This window comes from Coturnix japonica, chromosome 1, assembly GCF_054131305.1.
Source record: "Coturnix japonica strain WE chromosome 1, WE-NBRP24, whole genome shotgun sequence".
NCBI classification, from domain to species: Eukaryota; Metazoa; Chordata; class Aves; order Galliformes; family Phasianidae; genus Coturnix; species Coturnix japonica.
In genome coordinates, this window is record NC_140663.1 from 52,975,637 (window position 1) to 53,000,979 (window position 25,343).

Below are 25,343 nucleotides of genomic sequence, written 5' to 3' on the forward strand. Positions count from 1 at the left end.
AGACCAGCAGGAGTTCAGGCACCCACTCCTCCAGTGCGTTTTGAGGCTACAATCCTCTTCTTCCAGAGCACCTGCAGGAGGAATGGAGCAGTGTGGTGCTCTGCTTGGATGTTCTGCTTGTTGGGGAGCAGCTACCAGCCCAGCTTGCACCATACAAGGGGACAGGAGAGCTGAGAGGTGAGTGATGCTGCCCTGCTGGCTGGAGAAATGGTGTGTGTCAATCACAGAATCATAGAATCACTCAGGTTGGAAAAGACCTTAAAGATGATAGAGTCCAACCCCGACCTAACCATAGTACCTTAACTCTAACAACCTTCTGCTAAATCATGTCCCTGAGCACCACATTCAAACGGCTCTTAAACACATCCAGGGATGGTGACTCAACCATCTCCCTGGGCAGCCTATTCCAGTGCTTAACTACCCTTTCTGTAATGAAGTTTTTCCTGATATCCAACCTAAACATACCCTGCTGCATCTTAAGGCCATTTCCCCTCGTCCTGTCACCAGTCAAGTAGGTGTCATGCTATATATGTGAAATAGGTGGAGCCCCCCGGAGCCCAGGAATGTGAGACTCTGCTCATACAGCCTAGCCCTCACAGCAAGAGCTTTTCAGCCAAGGTAGCAGTGGCAGTGAAAAGCTTCCTGAGCTATCACATGGACAGACAAGGGTACCCGTAAAGGCTTGTGGGCAGAAGAGCACAAATGACTGAGCATCTTTCCTGTGGCACTTGTGAATCATTTTGTCAGTGACATAGTTAGTGGTTTTCATTTTGCATTGCTAGTTTGTGTGGAGTCTGCCTGATAAAAGGGAGAGAAAGAAGAACTACATAGCTGTACGCTGCCTTGAAGCAGTTAAACCAAGTAAGCAGAGTGCAAACTGACACCAGAGATTAACTAGGAGCTAGATTTGACAGATCTGTGTAAACCAGTGAGGTTTACATTGGATGGTTTAGGGTTTATAATGTACTCCACTCTGGATTGGTGTCTTCCACAACTTCATTGCATCATTTTCAACAGTTTCTCAAAGAAGAAAGCAAGAACTTTGCCTGCCATTTTTGTCACCATTTCTTTTTTAGCAGTGTCCCGTGTGTAAAGTTTCCTCTGCTTCTGGTTTTGGTCCCAGTTTAAGAGAAAACAATGAGTCTAAGAGTCTAAATCCCATTGGGTTGAGTAATAACTTTTCATGTTGCTTCAGTTTAAATACATAATCATGTATATCCTGAATATATTTTCCTTAAAAAAAAAGTATTTCTAGTATTCCATAAGTGCACAGTTCAGTATTTTAGTGGTCTGGATAATTAAATGCTTATCACACATACTGTAACTGTCAACATAAATAGAAATCTCTCTGTGAGGAAGATAACAGAATCACAAACTCACAGGATGGTTAATGTTGGAATGGAGGTTGTTTGGTCCAACCCTCCAGCTCAAACAATGCTACTTAGAGCAGCACAACCCTCTGGCGTGTCTGCCACTCCTCTCACCCTCAAGGCTCAGCCATTCAGCCAGTTTTTGGACCCAACCAAAAGGAATATTTGCTTTCAAAACACAGATAGTTTATCTCCCAAGTCTGTAAAAGATTTGTGATGAAAATACTTGCTGTATCAGAAGTTGTTTTGACAAAGAAGAGTGAAATGTCCATTTGATATCAATCAGTTGAAGGTCATTTGGAGGATAACAAAGCACAGAGCAGAGGAACCGTTTCTCCATTTCTGTTGTTATTTGACATGCCAACAAGCAAAAGGCAAAGGTATGTCAAATTTAAATTTGAAAACTACAGTGTTTCACTGTAATCCATTATAAGTTTGTATATATTAGATCATCATGTTTTAATCATAGAAACATAGAATGGCCTGGGTTGAAAAGGACTGCACTGCTCATCCAGTTTCAGCCCCCTGCTATGTGCAGGGTTGCCAGCAATCAGACCAGGCTGCCCAGAGCCACATCCAACCTGGCCTTGAATGCCTCCAGGGATGGGGCATCCACAACCTCTTTGGGCAACCTGTTCCAGTGCATCACCACCCTCTGTGTGAAAAACTTCCTAATATCCAACCCAAGCCTCCTCTGTCTCAGTTTAAGACCATTCCCCCTTGTCCTATCGCTATCCATCCTTGTAAACAGTATACATTATTTAGCATGCATTAGAGTCCTAAAAAGCTTACATTAAATGTGCAAGAGAGGAGAGCAAATCTTTGTACATTGCTGGGAATGGTGGAGCATTACTACAGCTAATCATATCTTACAGGACAATTTACCTGTGATTCATGGAACAAAAATATGCCTTTACGTGACTCCTCCTATATTGGTATACATTAGAAAGGTGTGACATAGTCATAGACATATGCAATACAGTGATACAGAGACTATTCTGTGCTCACTAGGAACAAATTACTCTTCATCATTTTCATCTTCAAATGAGTCGGTTCCAACTTCCTCATAGTCCTTCTCCAGGGCTGCCAGGTCCTCTCGAGCCTCTGCAAATTCTCCTTCCTCCATGCCTTCACTTACATACCAATGCACAAAGGCTCTCTTGGCGTACATAAGATCAAACTTGTGGTCAAGCCTTGCCCAGGCCTCTGCAATGGCTGTGGTGTTGCTGAGCATGCAGACTGCTCGCTGAACCTGGGCTAGGTCTCCCCCGGGAACTACTGTAGGAGGCTGATAGTTGATCCCAACCTGGAAGTAGGAATATGAGAGAAGTAAAAGGCAAGGGCAGAAAGCAGTCAGGAAGTTGAAAAAATGAATAAAGTTACAGATTCTGTGATAGTGTGGTACCACTATCAAATGGCAAACACAATAAAACATAATAGATATATGATCATTTTAATTGCTGTATACTTTTTCTGTTTAATGTGCACTGGAAAATTACTAGCTTTCTTAAGGACTACTCAGCACTGAGCCTACAGTTTCAATAAGATACAAACTAATGTGGAAAGTTGGTTCCCAATTAAAAGCAGTCAGTTTCTTAAACTAGTTTCCATGACAGATGTTTATCCACGACTACTGTCTGTATTCCTGCAGAAATGTTGTTTGTCAACATTCTGTGGAGCCAGAGGAGAGGGGTCACATAGTACTTCTGTACAAGAAGGTTAACTGACAGCTTCTCTAGGATTAGCATTTTCTTTGTTGAATGTATTGGCTTCAATATTTCCATAGTTTTAGTTGTTGCTTCAGAGAGCACGCTCGGTGGCTTATTCACAATTCGGGCCTGAAACTTACATGACTTTAGATTTGAACTTAAACACCTAGATTTCCAGTTATGAATATTTACAAATCTGTGCCATTAGGACTTCTGAAGGAGAAAGTACATATTTTATATCCATAAGCCTTTTATAGCTTCATTCTTCTCACAATTGAAAAGTGTGTAAGATCTAAAGCTTCAAATACAATATTTCAGCTGGACTTTAAAAGTTAAACTCATGGCATTCTCACCTTGAAGCCTGTCGGACACCAGTCAACAAATTGGATATTTCTCTTGGTCTTGATGGCAGCAATTGCTACATTGACATCTTTGGGAACTACATCACCACGATAGAGCATGCAGCAAGCCATGTACTTCCCATGCCGCGGGTCACACTTCACCATCTGGTTGTTGGGCTCAAAGCAGGAGCTGGTGATTTCAGCCACTGAAAGCTGCTCGTGATATGCCCTGTCGGAAGAGATGATGGGGGCATAGGTCACCAAGGGGAAGTGGATGCGTGGGTAGGGCACCAGGTTGGTCTGGAATTCTGTCAGATCCACGTTGAGGGCACCATCAAAGCGCAGTGATGCGGTGATGGAGGAGACAATCTGGCTGATCAGGCGATTGAGGTTGGTATACGTTGGGCGCTCAATGTCTAGGTTTCTGCGACAGATGTCATATATAGCCTCATTGTCCACCATGAAGGCACAGTCTGAGTGTTCCAGGGTGGTGTGTGTGGTAAGGATGGAATTGTAGGGTTCCACCACAGCAGTGGAGACCTGAGGAGCTGGGTAGATGGCAAACTCTAGTTTCGACTTCTTTCCATAATCCACAGAGAGGCGCTCCATCAGCAAAGAGGTAAAGCCAGAGCCAGTGCCTCCTCCAAAGCTGTGGAAGATGAGGAATCCCTGCAGTCCGGAACAGGCATCAGCCTGGAAATCAAAAGATAAAGTGAAAAGAAGTAAAAGTCTACGTCTACTGCATTTGCTTATTCTGAGATGAAGGAGAGAACAATCATCAGCAATATACAGCACATATTTCAGGTCTGTATTTCTTGACAAAGTGCTGGTGATAACCTCGTTATTCGCTTCCTTCACTGGTTCGACTTTTGATATAAAAATTAGCCTCTTAATAGCTTCTTTCCCTGAACTCCACAATTCTTTCAGTTAATCTAACTGAAACCAGCAACACAGAACTATGTACTCCACCCTTCTATGTCAGCATTGGTGTTTTAGAGCTATGCTAATGATAGAATCATAGAATTGCTGATGAATTGCATAGAATTGATGAAAAAACACATATTCAGAAGCATCTCGTAAGAATATCTGAAGCCACGCAACTGGGAGGTGACTACTGGTCTCCTTTCTTAGAGAGTTATTGATATTTCTGTACATCTTGTAGTCTCCTTTCTGAACTTATTCAGCTTTCCTGTAGTGAACATCTTCCTTCATTGGAACCAAAGCACTGTTACAAAACTACTGGGACTTACCAGCTTACGAACATGATCGATCACTGTATCAATGCTTTCTTTGCCAACAGTGTAGTGGCCACGAGCATAGTTATTAGCCGCATCTTCCTTCCCAGTGATCAGCTGTTCTGGATGAAAAAGTTGCCTGAAGGTGCCAGCCCGCACTTCGTCTGACCAAGAAAGAGAAATCACAAGAAGCTGCATGACCATGCCTCAGTGCCAACAAGCTGGTTGTTGTTGGCCAACGGTGCCAGCTTTCAGTCATGGGACGTCATTACCCAAAAATGACCCAAAAGACATATACTGATTGAGGGGGGAAAGCTAATGGATCCAAAGTGAAGAAAAGCAGAATTCAAATGACAAAAATGTCATGATAAAGGAAACCAGGAGTTAAGAGTTTCCGCAAAGAAGGGTCAACTGTGTATACTGTAGCTATTATGCTGGGGGATCCTGCCATTCCTACGTCTGTAACACCCATTAGAGATAACAGCATCATGACAGAATGTGACACTTGGTGTCACAGTAAAATTAATGCCATGCAGTCTCATGGTAGACACGGTACAAAGGATGTGCTTTGGAGACTGGTGACACACTGTGGTGATACTTAGGAAGAGTGAACCCTTTTCCATTTCGCAGGTTAATACTGACCTACAACACTTGGTTCCAAGTCCACTATTACAGCTCGTGGCACGTGCTTCCCAGTGAGAGTTTCATTGAAAAATGTGGTAAAAGAGTCATCGTAGTTAAGCTGGTTGTGCTGATCCTTGAAGGTGCCATCTGGCTGAATGCCGTGCTCCAGGCAGAAGAGTTCCCAACATGCATTTCCTATCTGAACTCCTGCCTGGCCAACATGAACAGAGATGCACTCACGCTAGAGGGAGAAAGAAGACAGATAAGGTCAGAAAAATCAACGTGCATTAATATTCCTTATTCCTAAGTTACTTTTCCCCAGAATATTACTTTTCCAAAACAAGCTTTAATCCTCACTGACAGCATTTCCTTTGTTCAACTTCATGATGGAGGCTGTACGTACACAGGCCAATGACTGGGGTAGACTTTAAAGGTCTTTGTGCTGTAATACATGAAAGCAAGCAGAAAATAATAATTTCAGTTCCACAAAACCCGCCTTTCCTCTTATGAATTGGCTGCACAGAGGAACACATCCCGCTTTATTTTTACTTCTGGCTGGAACCTGACACAGTCATATGGTATTTTTCAACCGTATGTAACCCAAGACAGGTGATGTCTTTTGATCCTTTTACCCTCTGATAGCGCACCAGAGTGGAAACTTGGAGGAACTGCTTTCAGCAATATTCACCTCAGGAAATGATTTCAGATTCTTTTGGTTGAAACTAATGTTCTTTCAAGATCCTGAACAAGCTCTGAATTTTACACTGCGGATTCACTGCTTATTAAGTCAGTGCCACATCCTGTAATGAGCTTATTTACATAATTCTGGGTATAATTCCTGTGCTAGCCTGGAACTTCAGTGAAAGGAACACAACATACGTAACACCAGGCTTAGCTAAGCAGATGCGATTGCTCAAAAGCCTCATTGCATAAGCACAGGGAGCCTGGTGCTGGATTTCATAAGTTCAGAAAGAAAATCATAAAGCAGAGCCTTCTGAGTTGGTCCACACTAATATTACTTCATGTGGGGGGAAAAGCAGTTTTGTAAGTAAAGGTGGTTACAGACCACATGGAGTTTTTCAATCTCATTTTCTGCTTTGGAGCAATTGTAATTCTAATTTTCTGTGTTCCATACTTGTGGTATCACTGTCCCTATCTATACTAGTGAGTAAAAGAGATAGAGTAGGTTGTACTGATTGATAACTAATGGCACAGTTTTGGCTTATGCCAGCTCCTACTTTCTCAGGTATTGCTTGGGCACCATTCAGAGGACAGATTACTGTGCAAACCTCTGCCTGGTTCTGGAGGAAGAAAGAGATGTATAAATATGAAGCAGGCCATTCTAGCTGGCCTCAGGGCAAGAGAGTGGTCCCCATTCGTTTTGGGTTTGTAATGTAGAACTTTGTTTTTTTCAGTTATGTTTTGCAAAAGCAAGTTATTTGAGTGCTGTTGCACCTGCATAGGCCAGTGTGCTGCAGTGGAGCTATGATGGGGAGGATTACTCAGGAAACAGTGAAGGTTAAATTGGTTTTAGCGAGTACAGATAGTGCTGATTTGGCACAGTACAGACTCTCGCTTTTCAGTGAGAAGGCAGTGTGGATCTGCAAGGCTGACAGCAAGAAAAAAAGCAGTTCTGTCTTTTAAACAAAAAATGTGGCAAGGTCACTTTTTAACTGCAGACCCAGGTTGTTTCCTTTCAGACAGTTTCCACTTCCACTGGTTTGAATCAGTGCTTTAACTCTGCATTTTGAGCCAGGCTTTTTTATAAAGTGGTGTACCAGGTGAAATTATTTTTTCACATTATAAGAGGTTTTGAGCAATTTCTATGGACTTATTAAAAAAATAAAATAAAATAAAATTAAGATCCTGTTTAACTGACTTGAACATATACACATATAGAAACCTCCCTGCACTCCAGAAACATATACGTTGTACAGCTGTGAATACTACAGACATCAGGGCTAACTTAATTTAAGACAGGCACAAATGTAAGGAAAAGGATTATTATTTCATGTGTAAATGAACGTGTGTTGAGAAAATATAGCCACAACAGAGATTAGAAAAACAGAGATCAGAAAACTAAAACTCCAGATCTACTTTGTTTTATAACTCCACTCATTAGAGACTCTCTGAAGAAAATCCTGGCTCTGCACGCCTTGCAGATCCACTGAGATATTCTGACACAGATTTCCTGACCTTTTACATCATAACCAGTGAGCGAGATCAGACTTTGTGGCTCAAGCCAGTGATAATGGCAGATCCCCCTGACTGCCCTTGCCCGTAATCCTCCCAGTCCCTGTATGACTGATGATCCCACATCCCCCCTTACCATGGCGTCTCCAGTGGTGTTTCCTTCCCTCTCGGATCAGTGATGGCAGGTTTTTGCAGAGCCCTGCACTGAACCTCACTGGGCACCTGCTTCTGCTCTTCAGTGTCACAGCGCTTTGGGCAATAGGTCACAGACTCCACAGTTCAGCCCCCCGCATCACCGCCTTCTGCCCTCCCAGCCGCCCCAAATATGCAAATACAGCCAGCCAGGCAGGGCTCAGATATAGCCCAACATTTCACATTTAGTCCCTTCCGATTCTGCATGGTTGTTAAATCTGAATGTAGCCACGTAACGTGCCTCACACTGTAATTTCTGAGGGCTATAAATACATGTTACATACAGGGGACGTGCTAGCCTAATTCCCTGTTTTGACAGCATGCAAGTGTAGATAAGAATAATTCCTAAATTCCAGTATGGAATACAGAGGTTGTAAAGGAACAAATGAGTGGGAAAGAGGAGGACAAAAGAAAAGGCAAAAACTGAGAAATGGAAAGTAAACATACTTCCCTTCTGCCACTGCTCTTAAATGCTGGGCTGGTCTCTTTCCGTCCATATTCCGGCTGCCTCTCTGTTAATGTTTCAGTTAGTTCTGTTGCTTCTCCTTCCATACATCCATCTGGGCTGTACTGTCAGCAGCACAGTGCAGCATTCAATATTAAGTCTGACTTGTCTGTTCAAACACAGAAAGGAATTTGATTCTCATTGCGTTGCTTATTGCAAGAAATAGCCGAAGGCATCATGCAGATGCTTGCAGTCTGAACTAGGACAGTTGCCTCCACCATTACATTGTTTGCCCCTTCTGCATTAGCTCAGCACTGGAAAGAAGCAGCTTCTGTCAGTGGATAGATAATTCCTTATGATTTCAGCTTCTAGGTCACAAAGATAAGGGCACACTCAATTTCTTGAATCTGGATATTTATGTATGCCATCTTTAGAAATATACGGTTCATAGTTAAGCTTAATCAGCAGAAATTTGAATGTATAATTACTAAATCTTAGGTTAATCTACTTTGACGTGATGACATCAATAGATTGTTCTGCCATTGTTGGCAACCAGCACCTATCTTTTGCTGTAAATTTTACATTTTAACAGTGTGAAGTAGTTTGTACCATGTTACATCAGCTGGCGTTCACTTTGGTATGTTCTTGTTTGGGTGTTCTTTACATAAACCTGCAAACTGAACATCTCTGGTTTTGGTGAGGAAAGCTTCGGGTTTCTGGAGCCAAAGATATCTTTTAGAGAGGAAGAATTCTCATGGCAGTTTACCTGCTGCTTTGGTTAAGCTGAGTCTCACACTTCTGCAGGAAGTCATCAGACCGTGACTTTAAGGCTGAAGAATAGGTAGATCTTGTGTTCTTCTTCCAAGGGAGCTGCTTACTTTCCAGTCAAGCCTCAGATTCTGAGCAATGTGAAATGTTAATAGTCATAGCTCCACCAGAGAGAGCATCTGTGCAGAGAATCAGCTCAGGAGAAAGTCTTAGTGCAAACACAAGGCAGTCCACTACCCAGAGCCTTTTAGTCACTCTGAGCCAACATGTCAGACGTCACAGCTACAAAAGCCCAAAGAGCTCTGTGTATCACTAAGGCATCTGCAATGGTGCCTGTATCTGTACTTTCTCTGCTCTTCTGTTGCCCCTCTCTTGTGTACAGGCAATGAGAGGAAAGCACCTCCTGGAATCAGTGTTAATATAACAGCTGCCCACCTCACTTGTCCAGGACCCACAGACTCAGTAATGTTTGGTGCCCCACTGAGCAGAGTCTGGGTCATTTCTCACTGGTCGAACACTTCTGGGGAGGAGGGTGTGCTATACGATGATGTATTGGCAGTAACTATACTGGTACTGGCAATTACAAGGAAAATGGTGGAAATACAGAAGGTATAAAGAAAAAGGGAACTCACCAGAGCTGAGGCAACCCTCCCTGGCAAGCAATCTCCAAGAGATGCTGCCTCAGTGAGGGTCAGCCCTTAAATGAGGTCTCAGAGGAGGTGGAGTCGAACTCCACCCCTCCAGGGAGCACAGCTACATAACTTTCACCTGTGCTCCCACAGCTGACCCCACACTTGCCTCAGCTGATTAATCAGTGGTTCACACTGTGATCTCCCATACAGATGACAACACAGAACAATGCTACTATCAAAACCAGCCTCTTCGAGGTTTTTTTGTGTTTTGTTTTGTTATTTAATAAAAAACCAACAGCAAAAAACCATCAACCCTCACACAAAATCCAACTCCTTTTTCTCTACTTAAAAACAGACACTTCTCTGAAAACAGCATTTTGAATAACCCAGAGCTTAGAGTTTGAATAAAGGAGCACAGAGTACCTCTTGGGATACAGTTTCAAAAGTTATTTCTTTCTTTTTATTTATTTATTTAATAAAAATGGCCATATGTAACATTTCTACAAATGTTGTAAATTGTAGAATTAGATACAGAATTGTTTCTTATAATGTTGCAATTATAGAACAAGTTTCCAATATAAAGACTGTAGCAGGAGTGCTCAGCCACAGCCCAAAGCAGTGATTGAGTACCCGATGGGAAGGCAGGGCCAACCCAGGGGAGCCGAGATGCATGCAGGGCACCTTAGCTACTGGAAGGGGTAGAGCCAGGATCCACCCCTTCACAGACCTCATTTTAGGGTTGGCAGTGGAGATGAGGGTGCCTCTTGTTGCCATCCATTTTTCTCCTCCGTCCCTGTTCTCCTGATTTTATACTTTTATTTGGTGATGTCAGCTTTAGTTAATACTCAAGGTAAACCAACATCCCCTTTGCTTTCTGTTGATGTGTCCCATTCAAGGCAAAACCCCAGAACTCCTTTTTTGCTAATGTAATGTCTAGTAGCTTTTGCTGCCGTTCTCTTTCAAGACACAGGTCAGGGTTAGCCAGACACTTCTTGTGTTCTGTTGCCTGCAGCGTTGAAGCATTTCTCCTATTCCTTTGTTACCCATTTTACCTCAGGTTGCAGCAGGCCATCTGCCTCTTGTGTCTTAATGACACAATGTTATACTACCCTAAAGCATCTGGAGTTGCTAACTTGAGGTTAAATTGTGAAGCCATAGCTGTTCTCAGACTTCATACCCGTGTCTACCACACATATTCTTTGTCATGGTTCTGATTTATTATACCTTTTAATAAGTCTGATGAAGCAGGTGAAAGTTTTGTCCAGCATGCCCTGTTTTAAGGCCCTTGACTCATATTGATTCGTAGATGCTATTAATTTAGCATTGCAGCAGAACTATCAGTATACTTACACCTCCAGACCAGTTAGGAGTGCTGCACCACAGCTGCACAAGCACATAGTGCTTTCAACTTCTGCTGAAGCTAAGAGTATCTGGATTGTGTTCCTACACTTGGCAGTGTCTCTAACCACTCCACACTGTGGACTGTATAAAGCCAAGGCCACAGGGACTGCCTGTATGTTCTCAGCACATACACTCACACTCTGATGAAGTTCTCAAGGCATCTTAAAGTAGAACAGCTTTACAAGCGTCATATTTGGTATTAGTACGAAATAAAGACTGAGAAGGGTAAGTAACTTCCCTTTGCATAGTGTGTGTAGTAATTGCAGGGGACATCTGGAAGCAACAGAACACCTCAAGTAGTATTACAGGTGCATGATTGTATCTCTGTGTTGAATAAATGACAGTATAGAAGACAAGAGGAATTCTTAGTTCTACAAGTAAAATTCCTTTCAGGATATGCTAGCAAAAAATAGGAAGTGTGTTGCCTCTAAAAGCAAATTGAGCAATGATCAGCTGGTGATGTATCCCACGCTTACCGTCTTGTGATTCAGCACCCTGTTGTGAACGCACCCTGTTTACAGTCTAATAAAATGGCAATGAACTTAGAATTAATCATAGAATCACAGAACACCTTGGGTTGGAAGGGACCTTGAAGCCCATCCAGTTTGGGCTCAACTCCCTGCTGTGGGACACCCAGCAGCTCAGGCTTCCCAAGGCCCCATCCAGCCTGGCCTTGAATGTCTTTAGGGATGGAGCACATACAGCTTTTCTGGGCAGCCTGTGCCAGGGTCTCACCACCCTTGCAGTAGCTTTTAAAACCTCTTTTAAAACCTTTTGTTGTTGTTGTTGTTGTTGTTGTTTAAAGGTTTTAAAACTTCTTGTCCTATCACCCCCTGTGAAAAGTCCCTCTCCTTCTCTCCTGGGAGACCCTTCAGGTACTGGAAAGCCGCTATAAGGTCTCCCCGGAGCCTTCTCTTCACCAGGTTGAACAAGCACACCTCCTGCAACCTCTTTTCATAGGAGGGGGTGCTCCAACCCTCTGATCATCTTCATAGTCTCATCTGGACCTGCTACAACAGCTCTGCATCCTTCTAGTGCTGGAGGCCCTGTGCCTGGACACAGTACTGCAGGTGGGGCCAGAAACGTACTGTGTGTGAGACAAGCAAAAATGTAGCCATATGAAATAAGGAGACACAGACGATCTTATGCACAGAGCAAAACAAAGCGTTTTATGCACTGAAAAAAAGGCATGGTGGACGTTAATGGTCCCTTGCCTCATTTTCATCTTCAAATGAGTCAGTTGCCACTTCCTCATAGTCCTTCTCCAGGGCTGCCAGGTCCTCTCGAGCCTCTGCAAATTCTCCTTCCTCCATGCCTTCACTTACATACCAATGCACAAAGGCTCTCTTGGCGTACATAAGATCAAACTTGTGGTCAAGCCTTGCCCAGGCCTCTGCAATGGCTGTGGTGTTGCTGAGCATGCAGACTGCTCGCTGAACCTGGGCTAGGTCTCCCCCTGGTGTAGGTATGGGTGGCTGATAGTTGATCCCAACCTGCAAACAGCAGATAAAATGGTTCCATTAAAAAGAGTTAAACAAGTAGGTTATTGTAGTGGAAATTGTCAGCAGGGATAGGGAGGTGATTGTCCCTGTCTACTCTGCTCTTGTGAGGCCCCATCTGGAGTACTGTGTCCAGGTGTGGAGCCCTCAGTACAAAAAAGACATGGAGATTTTGGAAAGGGTCCAGAGGAGGGCCACGAAGATGATCAGGGGGCTGGAGCACCTCCCCTATGAGGACAGGCTGAGGGAGTTGGGTTTGTTCAGCCTGGAGAAGAGAAGGTTGCGGGGTGACCTCATTGCAGCCTTTCAATACCTGAAGGGAACTTACTCCCAGGAGGGGAGTAAACTCTTCGAAAAGGCTGATAATAGCAGGACACGGGGAAATGGTTTTAAGTTAAAAGAGGGAAGATTTAGGTTGGACGTTAGGGGGAAGTTCTTTACTAAGAGAGTGGTTAGGTCCTGGAACAGGCTGCCCAGGGAGGTTGTAGATGCCTCGTCCTTGGAGGTGTTCAAGACCAGGTTGGACGGGGCTCTGGGCAACCTGATCTAGTAAATGTGTATGTTTGGTGGCCCTGCCAGGCAGGGGGTTGGAACTACATGATCCTTGAGGTCCCTTCCAACCTGGGTCATTCTGTGATTCTGTGAAATACTAAATCATGGCCTGAACCACTGATTGAGCACCTGGTGGGAAGGCAGGGCCAGCCCAGGGAAGCTCAGATGCATGCATTGTATCTGAGTGACCTGAGGGTGTGGAGCCAGGATCCACCCTTTCTCAGACCTCATTTAAGGGTTGGCAATGGACACAAGGGCATCTTACTGGAGATCCCTGCCTAAATGAGACCTTCCAAAGGAAAGCAATTTTTCTTCCTTTGTTTCTACATCTTTGGCTTCCGCATTTGGGCTTGTACTCATTCACTGAAGCCTTGAATTGTGCCACCCTGCTATTATTGCTGTACTTCCCCATCATGTTTTAGCATTACGGTTACAATAGGTTAAGAAAACTGTTAAGGCTAAGAAAGCTGTAAATCATTAGTCAGGAGAAGGAAAAGAGGTAAGGAAAGAACCTGACTGGGACAGTAAGTCTCTGTTAAGTCTTAAGTCGCTCAATATACAGTTTTGAGTGCAAATCAATTTCTAGTCTCAAAAGCTTGAATAGGACTAAGTGTAAAAATTCTAGAATGCAGTTTTTTTAAGTTTAAAGATTTATATGGTCCACATCCTCCTGTAACTAAGTATAAAAACACAACATATGCTTGCATTTGTTTCAATACTTAGGAGTCTATGGGATGCCTGAAGGAGGGTGGGAGCTCAGTTTATACCGTTACAGCTTTCTTAGGTACATTATTTTCACAAGCAAAAAGCATGCAAAATCTAAAGCTTAAAATTCAATATTTCAGCTAGACTGACCTTGCCCTTAAAAAGAAACTCATTATATTCTCACCTTGAAGCCTGTTGGACACCAGTCAACAAATTGAAGTGACCTGTTGGTCTTGATGGCAGCAATTGCTACGTTGACATCTTTGGGAACTACATCACCACGATAGAGCATGCAGCAAGCCATGTACTTCCCTTGTTGTGGGTCACACTTCACCATCTGGTTGTTGGGCTCAAAGCAGGAGCTGGTGATTTCAGCTACTGAAAGCTGCTCGTGATATGCCCTGTCGGAAGAGATGATGGGGGCATAGGTCACCAAGGGGAAGTGGATGCGTGGGAAGGGCACCAGGTTGGTCTGGAATTCTGTCAGATCCACGTTGAGGGCACCATCAAAGCGCAGTGATGCGGTGATGGAGGAAACAATCTGGCTGATCAGGCGATTGAGGTTGGTATACGTTGGGCGCTCAATGTCTAGGTTTCGGTGGCAGATGTCATATATAGCCTCATTGTCCACCATGAAGACGCAATCCGAGTGTTCCAGGGTGGTATGTGTGGTGAGTACAGAATTGTAGGGTTCCACCACAGCACTGGAGGCCTGAGGAGCTGGGTAGATGGCAAACTCTAGTTTCGACTTCTTTCCATATTCCACAGAGAGGCGCTCCATCAGCAAAGAGGTAAAACCTGAGCCGGTGCCTCCTCCAAAGCTGTGGAAGATGAGGAATCCCTGCAGTCCAGAACAGGAATCAGCCTGAAGGTCAATGGGAAAAAGGGAAGAGTAAGTGAACGTATCTTCAAATTACACTCAGATAGAAATAGCACCCCCAAAACCAATGCACAGTAAGTGCAACAGCAGTTTTTTCCAGGAAAAAACTCCCATAGTCTGTAAATCTCAGGCTGGAGTATCACTAGAATAATATTGTTGGGTTTCTTGTTTTGTTTCTTTTTTTTTTTTGACAGTATAACAATGATACATCAATATTTGATGTTTTCCACTTAAGCCTTCACTCATTTGAAACCTAAGGTGGGACATGGAAGAACTGTGTTGCTCTGTTCTGAGCTCATAACAATAATGAAAGCAAAATTAAAGCCGCTCTCTTAAATATGCATCACATGTTTCTTTCACTTCCCATCCATCAGCAGCCTTGCTTCCATTCTAATATTGCATACCAGTTTGCGGATGCGATCTGAGACCACGTCAACTTTGTCTTTGCCAACGGTGTAGTGGCCACGTGCATAATTATTTGCAGCATCTTCTTTTCCAGTGATCAGCTGTTCTGGGTGGAAAAGCTGCCGGTAGGTGCCAGTTCGTACTTCATCTGAACAAGAGAAAAGAAGAATTATAAGCTTAGAATTAAAAGAGATGGTTCACCAAAGTTAATAATGTTTGCAAAACAAATGGAGTGCTCTATGTTGGCAAACATAAGAAGTACTGAGGTGATGAGCAGTATCTGGGATGGTCTCAGTTTTGAGAAGAATTGGGCCCCTGGTTGAGTGTAAATGGTTGTGCTGTATGAATAAATTGAGTAGATGAGGTTTGTGCCATGGTGTGATAAAATTTCAGCTCTTCCAAATGAGCAGATGTAGATTCATCAGAAGCTTCAGGGGAATTATTAGAAGAGACATTCAGGAGTAAAACATCTTTCAGGACACTCCTGCTTCATGATTCATGTTCCTGCTTTCCATGTGAATGTGAAGAAAACAAAGCTTTATTTAAAGAAGTTAAATTGTACTCAGCAAGAGTGGCTTTAGGCAGTAGAAATCTTTTCATTTTAACATTAGTTAAAGCATCCATGACAGAGCATAGTTAGTTTTCATCTTATCATTGAGAGTCGCATCTTTTAGTGATACTTGCTATTATAACCTCTAAATGTGTCAGTTCTATGTGGATGCTGGGATCATCCCTGAAGGTGAAGACAGGCCATTCAGTGGCCTGAGCTTAGGCACATGGAAGAGTTAATTCATTTCAGTTCCCCAGGATTAATTCTATACTGACCTACTACAGTCGGTTCCAAGTCCACCATAATAGCTCGGGGCACATATTTACTCATGCTTGTCTCTCTGAAAAATGTAGCAAAAGAGTCATCGCTGCTGGGTGGGTCGCTGAAGGTGCCATCTGGCTGAATGCAATGTTCCAGGCAGAAGAGTTCCCAGCACGCATTGCCAATTTGAACTCCAGCTTGGCCAATGTGGACAGAGATGCACTCGCGCTGAAATGGAAGGACAAGGGAGATGTGTGAGAAGAAACAGTTAATGCCCTAATAGTCTATACGCTGATCATACATGAAACTTCAACCAAAGATTACAAAATTTTCCACCAGTCTGGAATCAAGGAAAAATGTTCCAACACTTATTTAAAAACAGTATAGCAGCATACAGTTTCAAACCTAGGTTTGTGACTGTGCTCTGGTGAAGTCATACACAAATAGGTTAAAGCTCCTCTTAATAGCTGCAGGTCTGAGGTAGTTCAAAAGCAATTTTGAGACTCTGGATGTTTAAGAAACTGATGTCTTTAATTAAACAAGAGCTGTTAAGGCCAATTTGAGTATCTAGCTTGAACACCAAAGACCACAGATCATGACCATTCATCTCTTGTCCCCCTCACTTAGCTATAGTTGCAAATCTGAAGCAAAAAAAGTTCCATAATCCTTCTCCCTGTCTCTCAAATCTTGCTCAGACTACAGAAAAACGAAGGCCCAACTCTTTGCTCATTATCTGATAAAATAACCATTCTTCTGTTACCATGGTTCCTCCCGTGTGCTTCCTTTTTTGATGGGAAGAAGAAGCTTTGGTTACTGATGTTCCTACTGCTGTTCAAGCAACCTGGTGCAAGGGAGGGTTGGCATGCATGCTTTGCTGGTTGGGACCCTGTGGTGTCACAGTGCGGGAGAAGAGGTCACAGTTTCTCCTTGGCAACTGTCCCACTGCACCCACCCACCCGTTACATCACAGCCAGTTTTCACCCAGCCCTATAGTCTGCTCCTAAGCAAATCTTCTCAGTTTATTTTCATAGTTTCATAGTTTCATAGTTTTGTGCGGGTTGGAAGGGACCTTAGAGATCATCGAGTCCAACCCCCCGGGATTCGAGCTTCTGTGTAGCAGAGCGGCACTTCTACCACTTGCACCACAGGGGATTCGAACCCAGGGCCTCTGGTGTTGCAAAGTGGCGTCTTTTCCATACTGAATGGTAGTTTAAAAAAAAAAGTTGTAGCTGGCATTTCTAACCAGAATGTAACAGATTCGTCGTACGATTGTTTCCTTCACATATCGAACTGTTTCCTTCACAGAGGATGCCAGAACAAAAAGCAGAACATTTGCTGTTACATCTGGAGATACCAGTGTGAAGTTTGCATGCACGTGGCAAGCACAAATATCCTCTCTGAACAAGCCTTAAGTGGTAGGATTCCAATGGAATTAACACAACTGCATCTTTTCCCTCCATGATACATTAACAATGCAAAGAAAAACAAAGATCAAGACAAGTACCAGGTAGTTTATTCTCAGTAGTTCTGATCTTGGCCATCCCAAAGGATATAGAAACACTTAAATATATATATATATATATATTTTAAATATATATATATATATATTGCATCTTTCACAGAAAATAATTATTACTTTCTGAACTCCTATGAAAATGCAGACATGTAAATCTCTACTTAATTAGCAAGTCTGCTACCTGATTCCAATATACTTGTACAACGAGGACACATATGAAACATTTCCAGAACCTATTTCAAGGCTCTACAGCATCAATATATTAAATGCTAAAGCTTTGATACACTTAATCACAGCACAAATAAGCAACTCTACAAAGAGGTAAATGAGTAGTCATTTTATTTTATTGTAAAAATTAAATATTGCAGGTTTAGCATTCATTGCAAAAAAAGAAAGATTGGTTGTTTCTGCTTTCATCCCTCTCATGGAGAGCTAAACACAGCTCAAATCCAGTATCAGTAGTACTCAAAAGAAGTGGAGGTTGCCAACGTACCAACAAAAACAAGTTGAATGTTGGAGTTCTGGTAAATGAATGGCTGTGATATTTAATGGAGCTCTACACATAACATATGGTCTGCCCTCTGAACCCATTCCCCATAATGCAGCTCTACCATTTAACTGGAAGAGTTAACAGAAACTGAGATTTAAAAAGTGGCTGTTAGCTGAACGGTCACATATTGCTTAGAATTTAGTCTGACTTCTAAAGGAAATTTATTGTTTCATGAACTACTGGTTTACCAAGTATTTAGAGCAAGGTCTTGCAACTAGGTGGCCAGTAGATGCAATCTAGTCACTTTCTGGAAGAACTCAATTCCAGCCAGACCCTCTGTGTTGGATTCTACCTGGTTTTCCACCAAGCACTGGCTGCAGGGAAGTGTGGCTACACTGATAGTTAGATGACATATATCATCTAGCAGTATCAAGAACTGCTCCTCCCCGTATACACGGTATATGATAAATATATATTTTTAATTGGGTGAAGCATTGTGTGCTACTTGTCCAGTTGTTAAGTCCAACTGAGACAAAAATTCCAGGGGAGAGAGGATAGGAATGTCTTGTAGTTTTACTTTTTTGTTTACCTGAGATAACTAGGCAAGGTGATGAGAGCTTCCTGCATTCATAGGTGCTCCACTTTATCTCACACGAACACCAGGGTACTTCTCTATCAGGATAACTCAAGAACAATATAGACAGAGCATGACTTTTAGCAGTAAAGACACAGACTTTTCCACATAGCCTGGTAGGCTGCAAAGTGACAGAGCACACCAACAGGCTGCTGTCCTTGTAAAGAAAACTGAATCAGCCACAACATGTGCAGAACCATTGCTAGGAACAAATGATTGATTTGAAGGAGGATACCACAGTAAGATGCTGCAGTGGGACCTATATTGGCTACCCTACACAGGCTTGGTGTGTTGGATAGAAACTGCCCAACCAAAAAGGAGGCTTTGTTTCCCTAAGGTGGATGTTGGTCAGCCTGAATCATCTTGGCACAGATACAGGAATAGCTGGCTACATTTGCCACATGGCTCTAACTTGTTTTCTCCAGCACACATGCAGCGTGTTAGAAGCAATCCTGAAATAGTGCTCTCTCCCTTGGCACTTACTCACTGCTAATCAGTGGGAATTAATTGTTCTCCTGCAGACCTCCAATCTCTGCCCCAGGTGATCAGAAACAGCATCAGCTGTAAGACCTTCTGTAAAGACAGTAACTTTCTTGCCACAGCTGTGGGGGATCTCAGAGTTTCTACCAAACAATTGTCTGCTCTGAATGACAGAGCATTGCTGAATGGTTACCATGTAAATTAGGACTTTATGGGCATAGGAGGAAGGTTTCTAGACATACTAGGACTTGCTGACATCTTCATAAACAAAGCGAGAGGTGGGGAAAGAGTAAAACAATGCAACAAGCTCAGTGGTTCAACTAGACAACAATGTGGAACATAATTTAAAAAAATAAATTTCATTACCACTGGCACAGGCTCCTACAGATTACCATGCACCAGGCAAGCACAAGGTACTATAATCTGCATTTAAGATCTGCAGGTGCAGCACAACAGTACTTGTAGCACACCACCTCGGCTTTCTGCCATAGATAGGATTAAAATCAAGAGCGCCTGTAGGAGGAGGCATCAGTCACAAGAGAAACCATGGTGTTCAAAACACAACATGCTTCATTTCCTGCAGTGTTTTTCTTCCATGTGCTTGTCCTCAGCCCCATGCTAGAAGAACTGGGATCTGAGATGTCATCAGGCTCAACAGAATATTCCCCCTAATTACACTGTTGCTTTTAACATTCCTGATTCCAGGAATGCTGTTTCAGCTGTTCAGGGAACTGCATCGTATGTGCAAGGATGGAACCATCTTCCAAACAGGCATCATACTTCATAACTGTCTACACAACTCTCACTCAAGAGCCACACCCAAAGTAAAGTGTTTCAAAAGGAGGATCTTAATTAGTTGTAGATTACAGAAGGAGTGGATTTACTCTGGTGTTGGACAGAACGGCACCAAATAGCCAAAGTAATGTCAGGAATACTTGGCATAGCTTCAAAATTCATACACCACCACTCCCTGTCTGAAGGAAGGAGAGGACCACTTCACAGGAGATCACAGGTGGTCATCTGCACTAGGACACTGATTTCAACGGTCCTTGAAGAACTTCATAAAGTCCTCAAGACAAGCTGACATAGGAGCAGAGGCAGAAGACATTTAGTCTTGAATTGGAGGCCTGTGGATTGGAGACAACACAGCTGCCCAAGCCTGTCGGAAGAGCTGCACCAGTTTGCAAATGAACGGCAGGGATGTAGGAGAAGCTGCAGAGCAAAACAAAGAGCAAGATAGTTCTACCCTTTGAAACAGACCAAACATATTAAGAAAGGACTAATTCAACTACAGCTAATGGAAACCTAGGTGTCTTATTTCCTTCTGTTCAGTTCAGTACTCAGGCCCTCACCCTGCTGCCTTCACACCCTCGCTGCTCCCTTACCTAGCAAGGTTTTTTCAGTATTTTCCAACACATTATTTGCAGCACAGCTATGGAGCACCTGCCACCCAGCAGAAGGGGCATCTCCAGGTACGAAAAACGTGCAATCCCTCCACAGCCCAGTAGCCTCTGTGTCACGCAACCAGCCCATTCTTCAGAGGTCAGGCAGTGGAATAAGCTGCCCAGGGAGGTGGTTGAGTCAGCATCCCTGCAGGTGTTCAAGAAACATGTAGACACTGTACTAGGGGACATGGTTTAGTGGGAAAATACTGGTGGTAGGTAGATGGTTGGATGGATGATCTTGGAGGCCTTTTCCAACCTCAATGATTCTACGCCAGCTTCAGCCATCACTTGTAAGGCCTCAGTATAAGAAAATCAGAAGCATGACCATGATGCTCCCCCTGAGCAACTCTGCTTCCCTGACAGGTCAGCCCTAAATTGCAGTTGCTCTGCCAAGAGACTTTCACCTTGTAGCACCTCAAAGCCACCGAGGCAGAAGCTGCACCCCTTAGGGTACCCCAGCCTGCCTCTCTCTGTCAGCATTTTGTCTTTTGGAAAGAACTGAGGATGAACTCACTGTTCACAGAAAGCTGGCTTTTGTAGCGCTACATCTTTCTACGTGGATTGCAACTGAAAATATTTGAAGCAAGCCCCACTAAGTTCTAAGCCACACTATTTTTGTGTCTCCTAAAGACCAAACATTTATATAGATCTAATCTATTAAAAATCAGCAATTTTCTTCTCTACAGCCACAATTAAATCTTAATTAAAAAAAAAGGAGAGATCTTCATACTTTACCTGGGTCTAATCTCACCACAACCAGGTATAGCAGAAAAGTAGCCAAGAGCATCTTTTTATAAGGAAGTAAATAGAAATGGCTCGACATGGACCTCAGTGTTCTTCGTAGCAACGTCAGCATGGTCAAGAGCTTTTGGGACAGAGCACCTAAAACACAGAACAGAAAAGTTGTTGGGGCAAGGTAAAAAATATTAAAACAATCACACAGATACTAAGAAATTAATACTAATAAGACCCTGTTCTTAGTTTGATTACATGAGAGGTGTTTTTCATGTTCTGTTTTGGTTGATCATGGCCTTTTTTTTTGTTGTTGATTCTACACAGAGAACAGACAAAAAACAAGGTTTTGTAACATAATTTGTTACACTCATTTTGCATATGAATTTATACCACAGTAGTGCCTGCTTCTCTCCTGGGATTTAAAGTGATTTACAGTGCTGGAGAAGCAGAGAATTAAATGCCAGATGTGCCTTCTTCTACATGGGCCTCACCACTAACATAGAAGACAGAGAAGCAGTAAACATGCTTTATAACTATCAGTAAACAAATCACTATTTCCTTATGTGCTACCCTGTATGAATTCCTCAAGGCTGGTAAGGTCTAACACTAGTTTTAAAACAGACTTAATACTTTCTACTCTTTGTAAGTAATGCTTGAACACAATTAGTCTGGTAGTTCTGCAGTCTGTTAAAGCCAGATGTGAAGAGTCAATGCACAATACGCAACTGTATTTGAACTGAAGCCGTCAAGTCATTTAAGAAAATTCAGAAAAAGCAAGGGCATGACTGGTAAAATAAAGCACTGCTTCCTTCCTAAGCTGCTGGTTTCAACCTGGTTTCAGACATCAACGAATGAGAAAGCATCAGTGATCACAGGGCTTGTGAACAGCTTTCATTTTTGGAGCCTACTTCTGCTCTCTTAATGTACCGTTGACAGTTTGCTGTCCATACACAGTTCAGAGCCTTGCGTGGTTGATAAAGCCATGTCATCAATAGCGCTAGGGCACAAGCAGACTTTCTGGGATGGACAATCACACATTACAATGAAAAGAGCAGACAGTTCATCAGTTAATGACAGAATGCATGGATGTTGACGACCAATCACAGACTGGATGGAACTATTCTGGCAATCTTTAGGATATGTGTACCTCTAAACTTTGAGATTTGAGAGAGGAGTACAAAAAGCAGAGGGAAAGCCTACCCAAAACAGTCTCTGTTGCTTTGTCTTCCTGCTTATCATGAGCTGAGTGCATTTCTTCCTGTTGAGTCCACTGACATCGCCTTTCACAAATGGTCTCAACAAACGCCAGCTTCTGCTCACTGTCAAGAACATCACAGCTGTACACAAGCTCTTCTGCCCCCTCAAATCGGCCAAGTGGAAGCAGCACATGCAGCAGATAGAGCTCCAGCAATGAACCATACTCCGGGAGGCTCTTGTTAGTTTGGTCCCTCAGCCAGGTACTGCCAACCTCCAGCATCACCTGGGGCTCTCTCACTTTGCTGTATAAAAGGATACTGCAACACAAGAAAGAAACATTAGAAGATAATAACTCCGTGCAATTTGAGACAGCTGGCACTTCCCACAAAGACACGTGTCAAGGTTTACACCTGAGGCAGAGATTTCCCAGAGGAACAATTCTCCCTTAGAGCTTTGTACTTTATCCCCTTAAAGTTGGCTGAATAAGTAGAGCCTTGCTTTTTATTTGTTATCTTTCATACTGAGAACAGGCCTGCCCCGAGCTCCGCTTTCATCCTCATAGCACATGAAGTGAGAAAACCAGTAATTATTCAAGCCCGGCCTATTATTCAATCTAATCAATGCCGGTTCTATGTGCAAGGCAGCCCGCACTCACCACAGCTCCAGGATTTTTGGAGGCAGATGCTCGGGCCGATGGTAATACTGCAGGATCCAAGACAGAACTTCTCTCCACCGGTTCATCTCAGCCAGCGCCTGAATGCCCACCACACAAAGGGAGCATTTCACTTCTGCACAACTGCTAAAACAAAACACAACTACTTAGAACCACGTTATCCATGCCCATGAGCTACACCCCTGCTTATGTGCTTTGTGCCAGCCGTTTGCCCTTCCTTTCCCTCTCCCCCCGCCCAAACAACGGGAGTTCAGTACACCCGGGCAGGTGCACGCACGCAGCCCCAATCTCTAACACTGCTGGCACCCGCACGCTTCCTATCTCCACTCAAACCGGAGTTCCCAACGCAAGGAGCGACACAACGACGCACGGAGCTCGCTCGGCTCGCACCTGTCAGAGCCGGGCGCGGGGCCCAGGCTGCCGCAGCCCGCCTCGCAGCGCTCCAAGGCGGAGGCGAAGTCCCGCTGCAACACCAGCAACTCCGCCGCCTCCTCCAGCAGCGAGGCCGCCTGCGCCGAAGCCGGAGACCAGGCCGGCGGCCCGTCACCTATGGCGGCTGCTGGAGGGCTGGCGGGAGGGCTCTCGCCGCCCGGCTGCGGCGCCTCCATCGCTTCCCGGGTCCGCCCTCTCCAGCCGGGAAGCCGAGCCGTACGAGATCCCCGACGCCACCGCCTCACCGCAGCGGAAGGGCCGCCCCCGGCCGACACGTCCTCCGACTCGCCGCCCGTCGGGAAACGTAGTCCGGCCTCGAGCTGCCCGCGGAAGAGTCGGTTAAAAACGGGTTCTCCCCGGGATCCGACGAGACGCGATTAAACGCTGTGGTGCCAGGATGGGTTGCAAAGGGTTGGGAGTGGAGCCGACGGGCTGAGGGCAGGATTCGTGTTTGCTTCCTCGGAGATTGCAGTCTGTTTTGTAAAGCCGGCTTTGCGTTGCAGTATAGGCTGCTTTCTGATGAAATCCGGGTACGGAGCTATGTGAGAATCATGAGAACTGTTGGCCCGGCAGCACCATGGAGATCCGTGCCGCACAGCAGTGCCACAGAATTTTGTACCTGCGTGAGACACAGTTTTGCTCAGGGTGTTGAGATATCTCTGTTTTTGCCTCAGTAACACGCGTTCATGGAATCACAGAATCACTAAGGTTGGAAAAGACCACGAAGATCATCCAGTCTGATCACCAGCCCATTCCCACCGACCACGTCCCTCTGTGCCACATCCACACGGTTCTGGAACACCCCGTGGGATGGTGATTCCACCACCGCCCTGACCAGCCTGTGCCAACGCAGAACCACCCCTGAGAACAAATATTTCCTAGTACCCAGCCAGAACCTCCCCCAGCGCAGCTGAATGGCAATAGGACAAGAGGGAACGGCCCGGCCACAGCCATTGCCTTTCCCCTCGGGACCACCAGATGTCACCAACCACAAGCATGTCGACCTGCCCACATCAGTTTTTAAGCGCAGGAGGTGGTTACTGTGAAGTAAGCCAGTACAGCTGTAGTCCATTGGTTTTCCTTGCCAGCGGGAGGAGGGCTTTGGGGTGGCAAGGAGCCGAGTGTTCTTTGCTCACGGCTGATGCAATTTGCTAGTGGGGTGGGTACACACCTTTCTCTCCTCAAAGTATGTTCTCCTGAGATCTCTTCAGCCAGAGAGCCTTCTGCTTCAGGCGGCTTAAGCTATGAAATGGAGTTGGGTAATAGGAACAGCATCACTGCTGGTTCTGCACAGCAGCGATATAAAATGTGTCACATTCTTCTTTAGCTGGTATTTGGAAACAATAGGGTGTCCTAATTGCAAAATAACTATTGCACTCTGAAAGCCCTCTTCATAAAATGAATCTCTACAGGAGAGGCATGATTTATTACACTACTTTTTGCAATGCTGGTCCACTAGTAATTAAAAAAATCACGTATACTGATGCTGGCTCCCTGGGTGCTGCTTGCAGGGACAAGCACCCACTGCAGCGCCTTTGGCAGAGCATGTCTGTCTGTGCGCTGTGCTGCAGGCTGTGGAAGGGGCCCCACGCATGTTAAGCCAGAGGCACAGCACAGAGACAGCTCAGAATGCAGGGCCCAGCAGCTAAGCAAAGGCAGAGATAAAAGCTTTATGGATTTCTGTTACCGTTGCTTGGCTCTTGCAATTGGGAAAACAACATTCCTTTTTGGGAACTACAAGTCCCAAAGTGCACTGTGGGAAGACTCTGGCTTGTACCAGCCAGTGCCCAGCACAAATTCCCAAATATGGATAAGGAATCAATTTTGAAAAAGCCTCGCACTGACCGAATGATCCTCACTGGGATTCTGAAAAGGAGCGAGACGGCATGAAAAAGAGGTGAGTCTGCATTACACAAAGATTCGGTTCAGAAACAGCTCTTGGGGAGAGCAGCCAAGAATATTCTGTTCTTTAGAAGGAG

At 44.2% G+C, this 25,343-nt stretch overlaps 4 protein-coding genes across 6 annotated transcripts in view; 1 reads left to right on the forward strand and 3 right to left on the reverse strand.

The window, feature by feature from the left end:
• Positions 1-1,701: 1,701 nt before the first annotated feature.
• LOC107315114 (tubulin alpha-8 chain) lies at positions 1,702-8,991 on the reverse strand. 2 transcript variants are annotated; one of them, XM_085520646.1, is made up of 6 exons: positions 8,876-8,991; positions 8,112-8,278; positions 5,298-5,520; positions 4,671-4,819; positions 3,433-4,113; positions 1,702-2,676 (listed from the first exon to the last, which is right to left on the reverse strand). In XM_085520646.1, exons 2-6 carry the CDS (start codon positions 8,214-8,216, stop codon positions 2,389-2,391), a joined length of 1,446 nt encoding a protein of 481 aa, XP_085376772.1. In that variant the 5' UTR covers positions 8,217-8,278; positions 8,876-8,991; the 3' UTR covers positions 1,702-2,388. The 2 variants fall into 2 exon arrangements, with proteins under 2 accessions (XP_085376772.1, XP_015720620.2); XM_015865134.3 differs by lacking the exons at positions 8,112-8,278; positions 8,876-8,991 and adding an exon at positions 7,609-7,748.
• Positions 8,992-12,053: 3,062 nt separating this feature from the next.
• On the reverse strand, positions 12,054-16,654 carry LOC107315109 (tubulin alpha-2 chain). The gene is made up of 5 exons (XM_015865122.3): positions 16,523-16,654; positions 15,777-15,990; positions 14,951-15,099; positions 13,851-14,531; positions 12,054-12,403 (listed from the first exon to the last, which is right to left on the reverse strand). The coding sequence occupies exons 1-5, from the start codon at positions 16,523-16,525 to the stop codon at positions 12,110-12,112; spliced, it is 1,341 nt and encodes a 446-aa protein (XP_015720608.2). The 5' UTR covers positions 16,526-16,654; the 3' UTR covers positions 12,054-12,109.
• A 946-nt stretch (positions 16,655-17,600) lies between these two features.
• PEX26 (peroxisomal biogenesis factor 26) overlaps positions 17,601-25,343 on the reverse strand; it is a 28,463-nt gene continuing 20,720 nt past the window's right edge. Inside the window, exons 2-6 of the mRNA XM_015865148.3 lie at positions 23,323-23,684; positions 22,915-23,058; positions 22,263-22,576; positions 21,063-21,209; positions 17,601-20,094 (exon numbers count right to left, since the gene is read on the reverse strand). Coding sequence (XP_015720634.2) covers positions 19,991-20,094; positions 21,063-21,209; positions 22,263-22,576; positions 22,915-23,058; positions 23,323-23,684 — 1,071 coding nt within the window. The 3' untranslated portion in view covers positions 17,601-19,990. The remainder of the gene's footprint in view (positions 20,095-21,062; positions 21,210-22,262; positions 22,577-22,914; positions 23,059-23,322; positions 23,685-25,343) is intronic.
• Positions 24,480-25,343, forward strand: part of MICAL3 (microtubule associated monooxygenase, calponin and LIM domain containing 3) — a 166,115-nt gene continuing 165,251 nt past the window's right edge. For both annotated transcript variants that reach the window (XM_015864896.3, XM_085520566.1), the window contains exon 1: positions 24,480-25,261. The gene's annotated coding sequence lies outside the window, so the exon portion shown is untranslated. The remainder of the gene's footprint in view (positions 25,262-25,343) is intronic.

Bases quoted from the DNA above. Each gene is read 5' to 3' on its own strand.
- LOC107315114 (XM_085520646.1), bottom strand. From the start codon at position 8,216: ATGGAAGGAGAAGCAACAGAACTAACTGAAACATTAACAGAGAGGCAG. The intron at 5,521-8,111 runs GTATGTTTACTT...TTCTCCCTCTAG, and splicing joins AGAGCAGTGGCAGAAGGGAA to CGTGAGTGCATCTCTGTTCA. The intron at 2,677-3,432 runs GTGAGAATGCCA...TCCTACTTCCAG, and splicing joins GGTGTCCGACAGGCTTCAAG to GTTGGGATCAACTATCAGCC.
- LOC107315109 (XM_015865122.3), bottom strand. The intron at 15,100-15,776 runs GTCAGTATAGAA...TCTCTTGTTCAG, and splicing joins CTTGGAACCGACTGTAGTAG to ATGAAGTACGAACTGGCACC. The intron at 14,532-14,950 runs GTATGCAATATT...ATTGACCTTCAG, and splicing joins CAGATCGCATCCGCAAACTG to GCTGATTCCTGTTCTGGACT.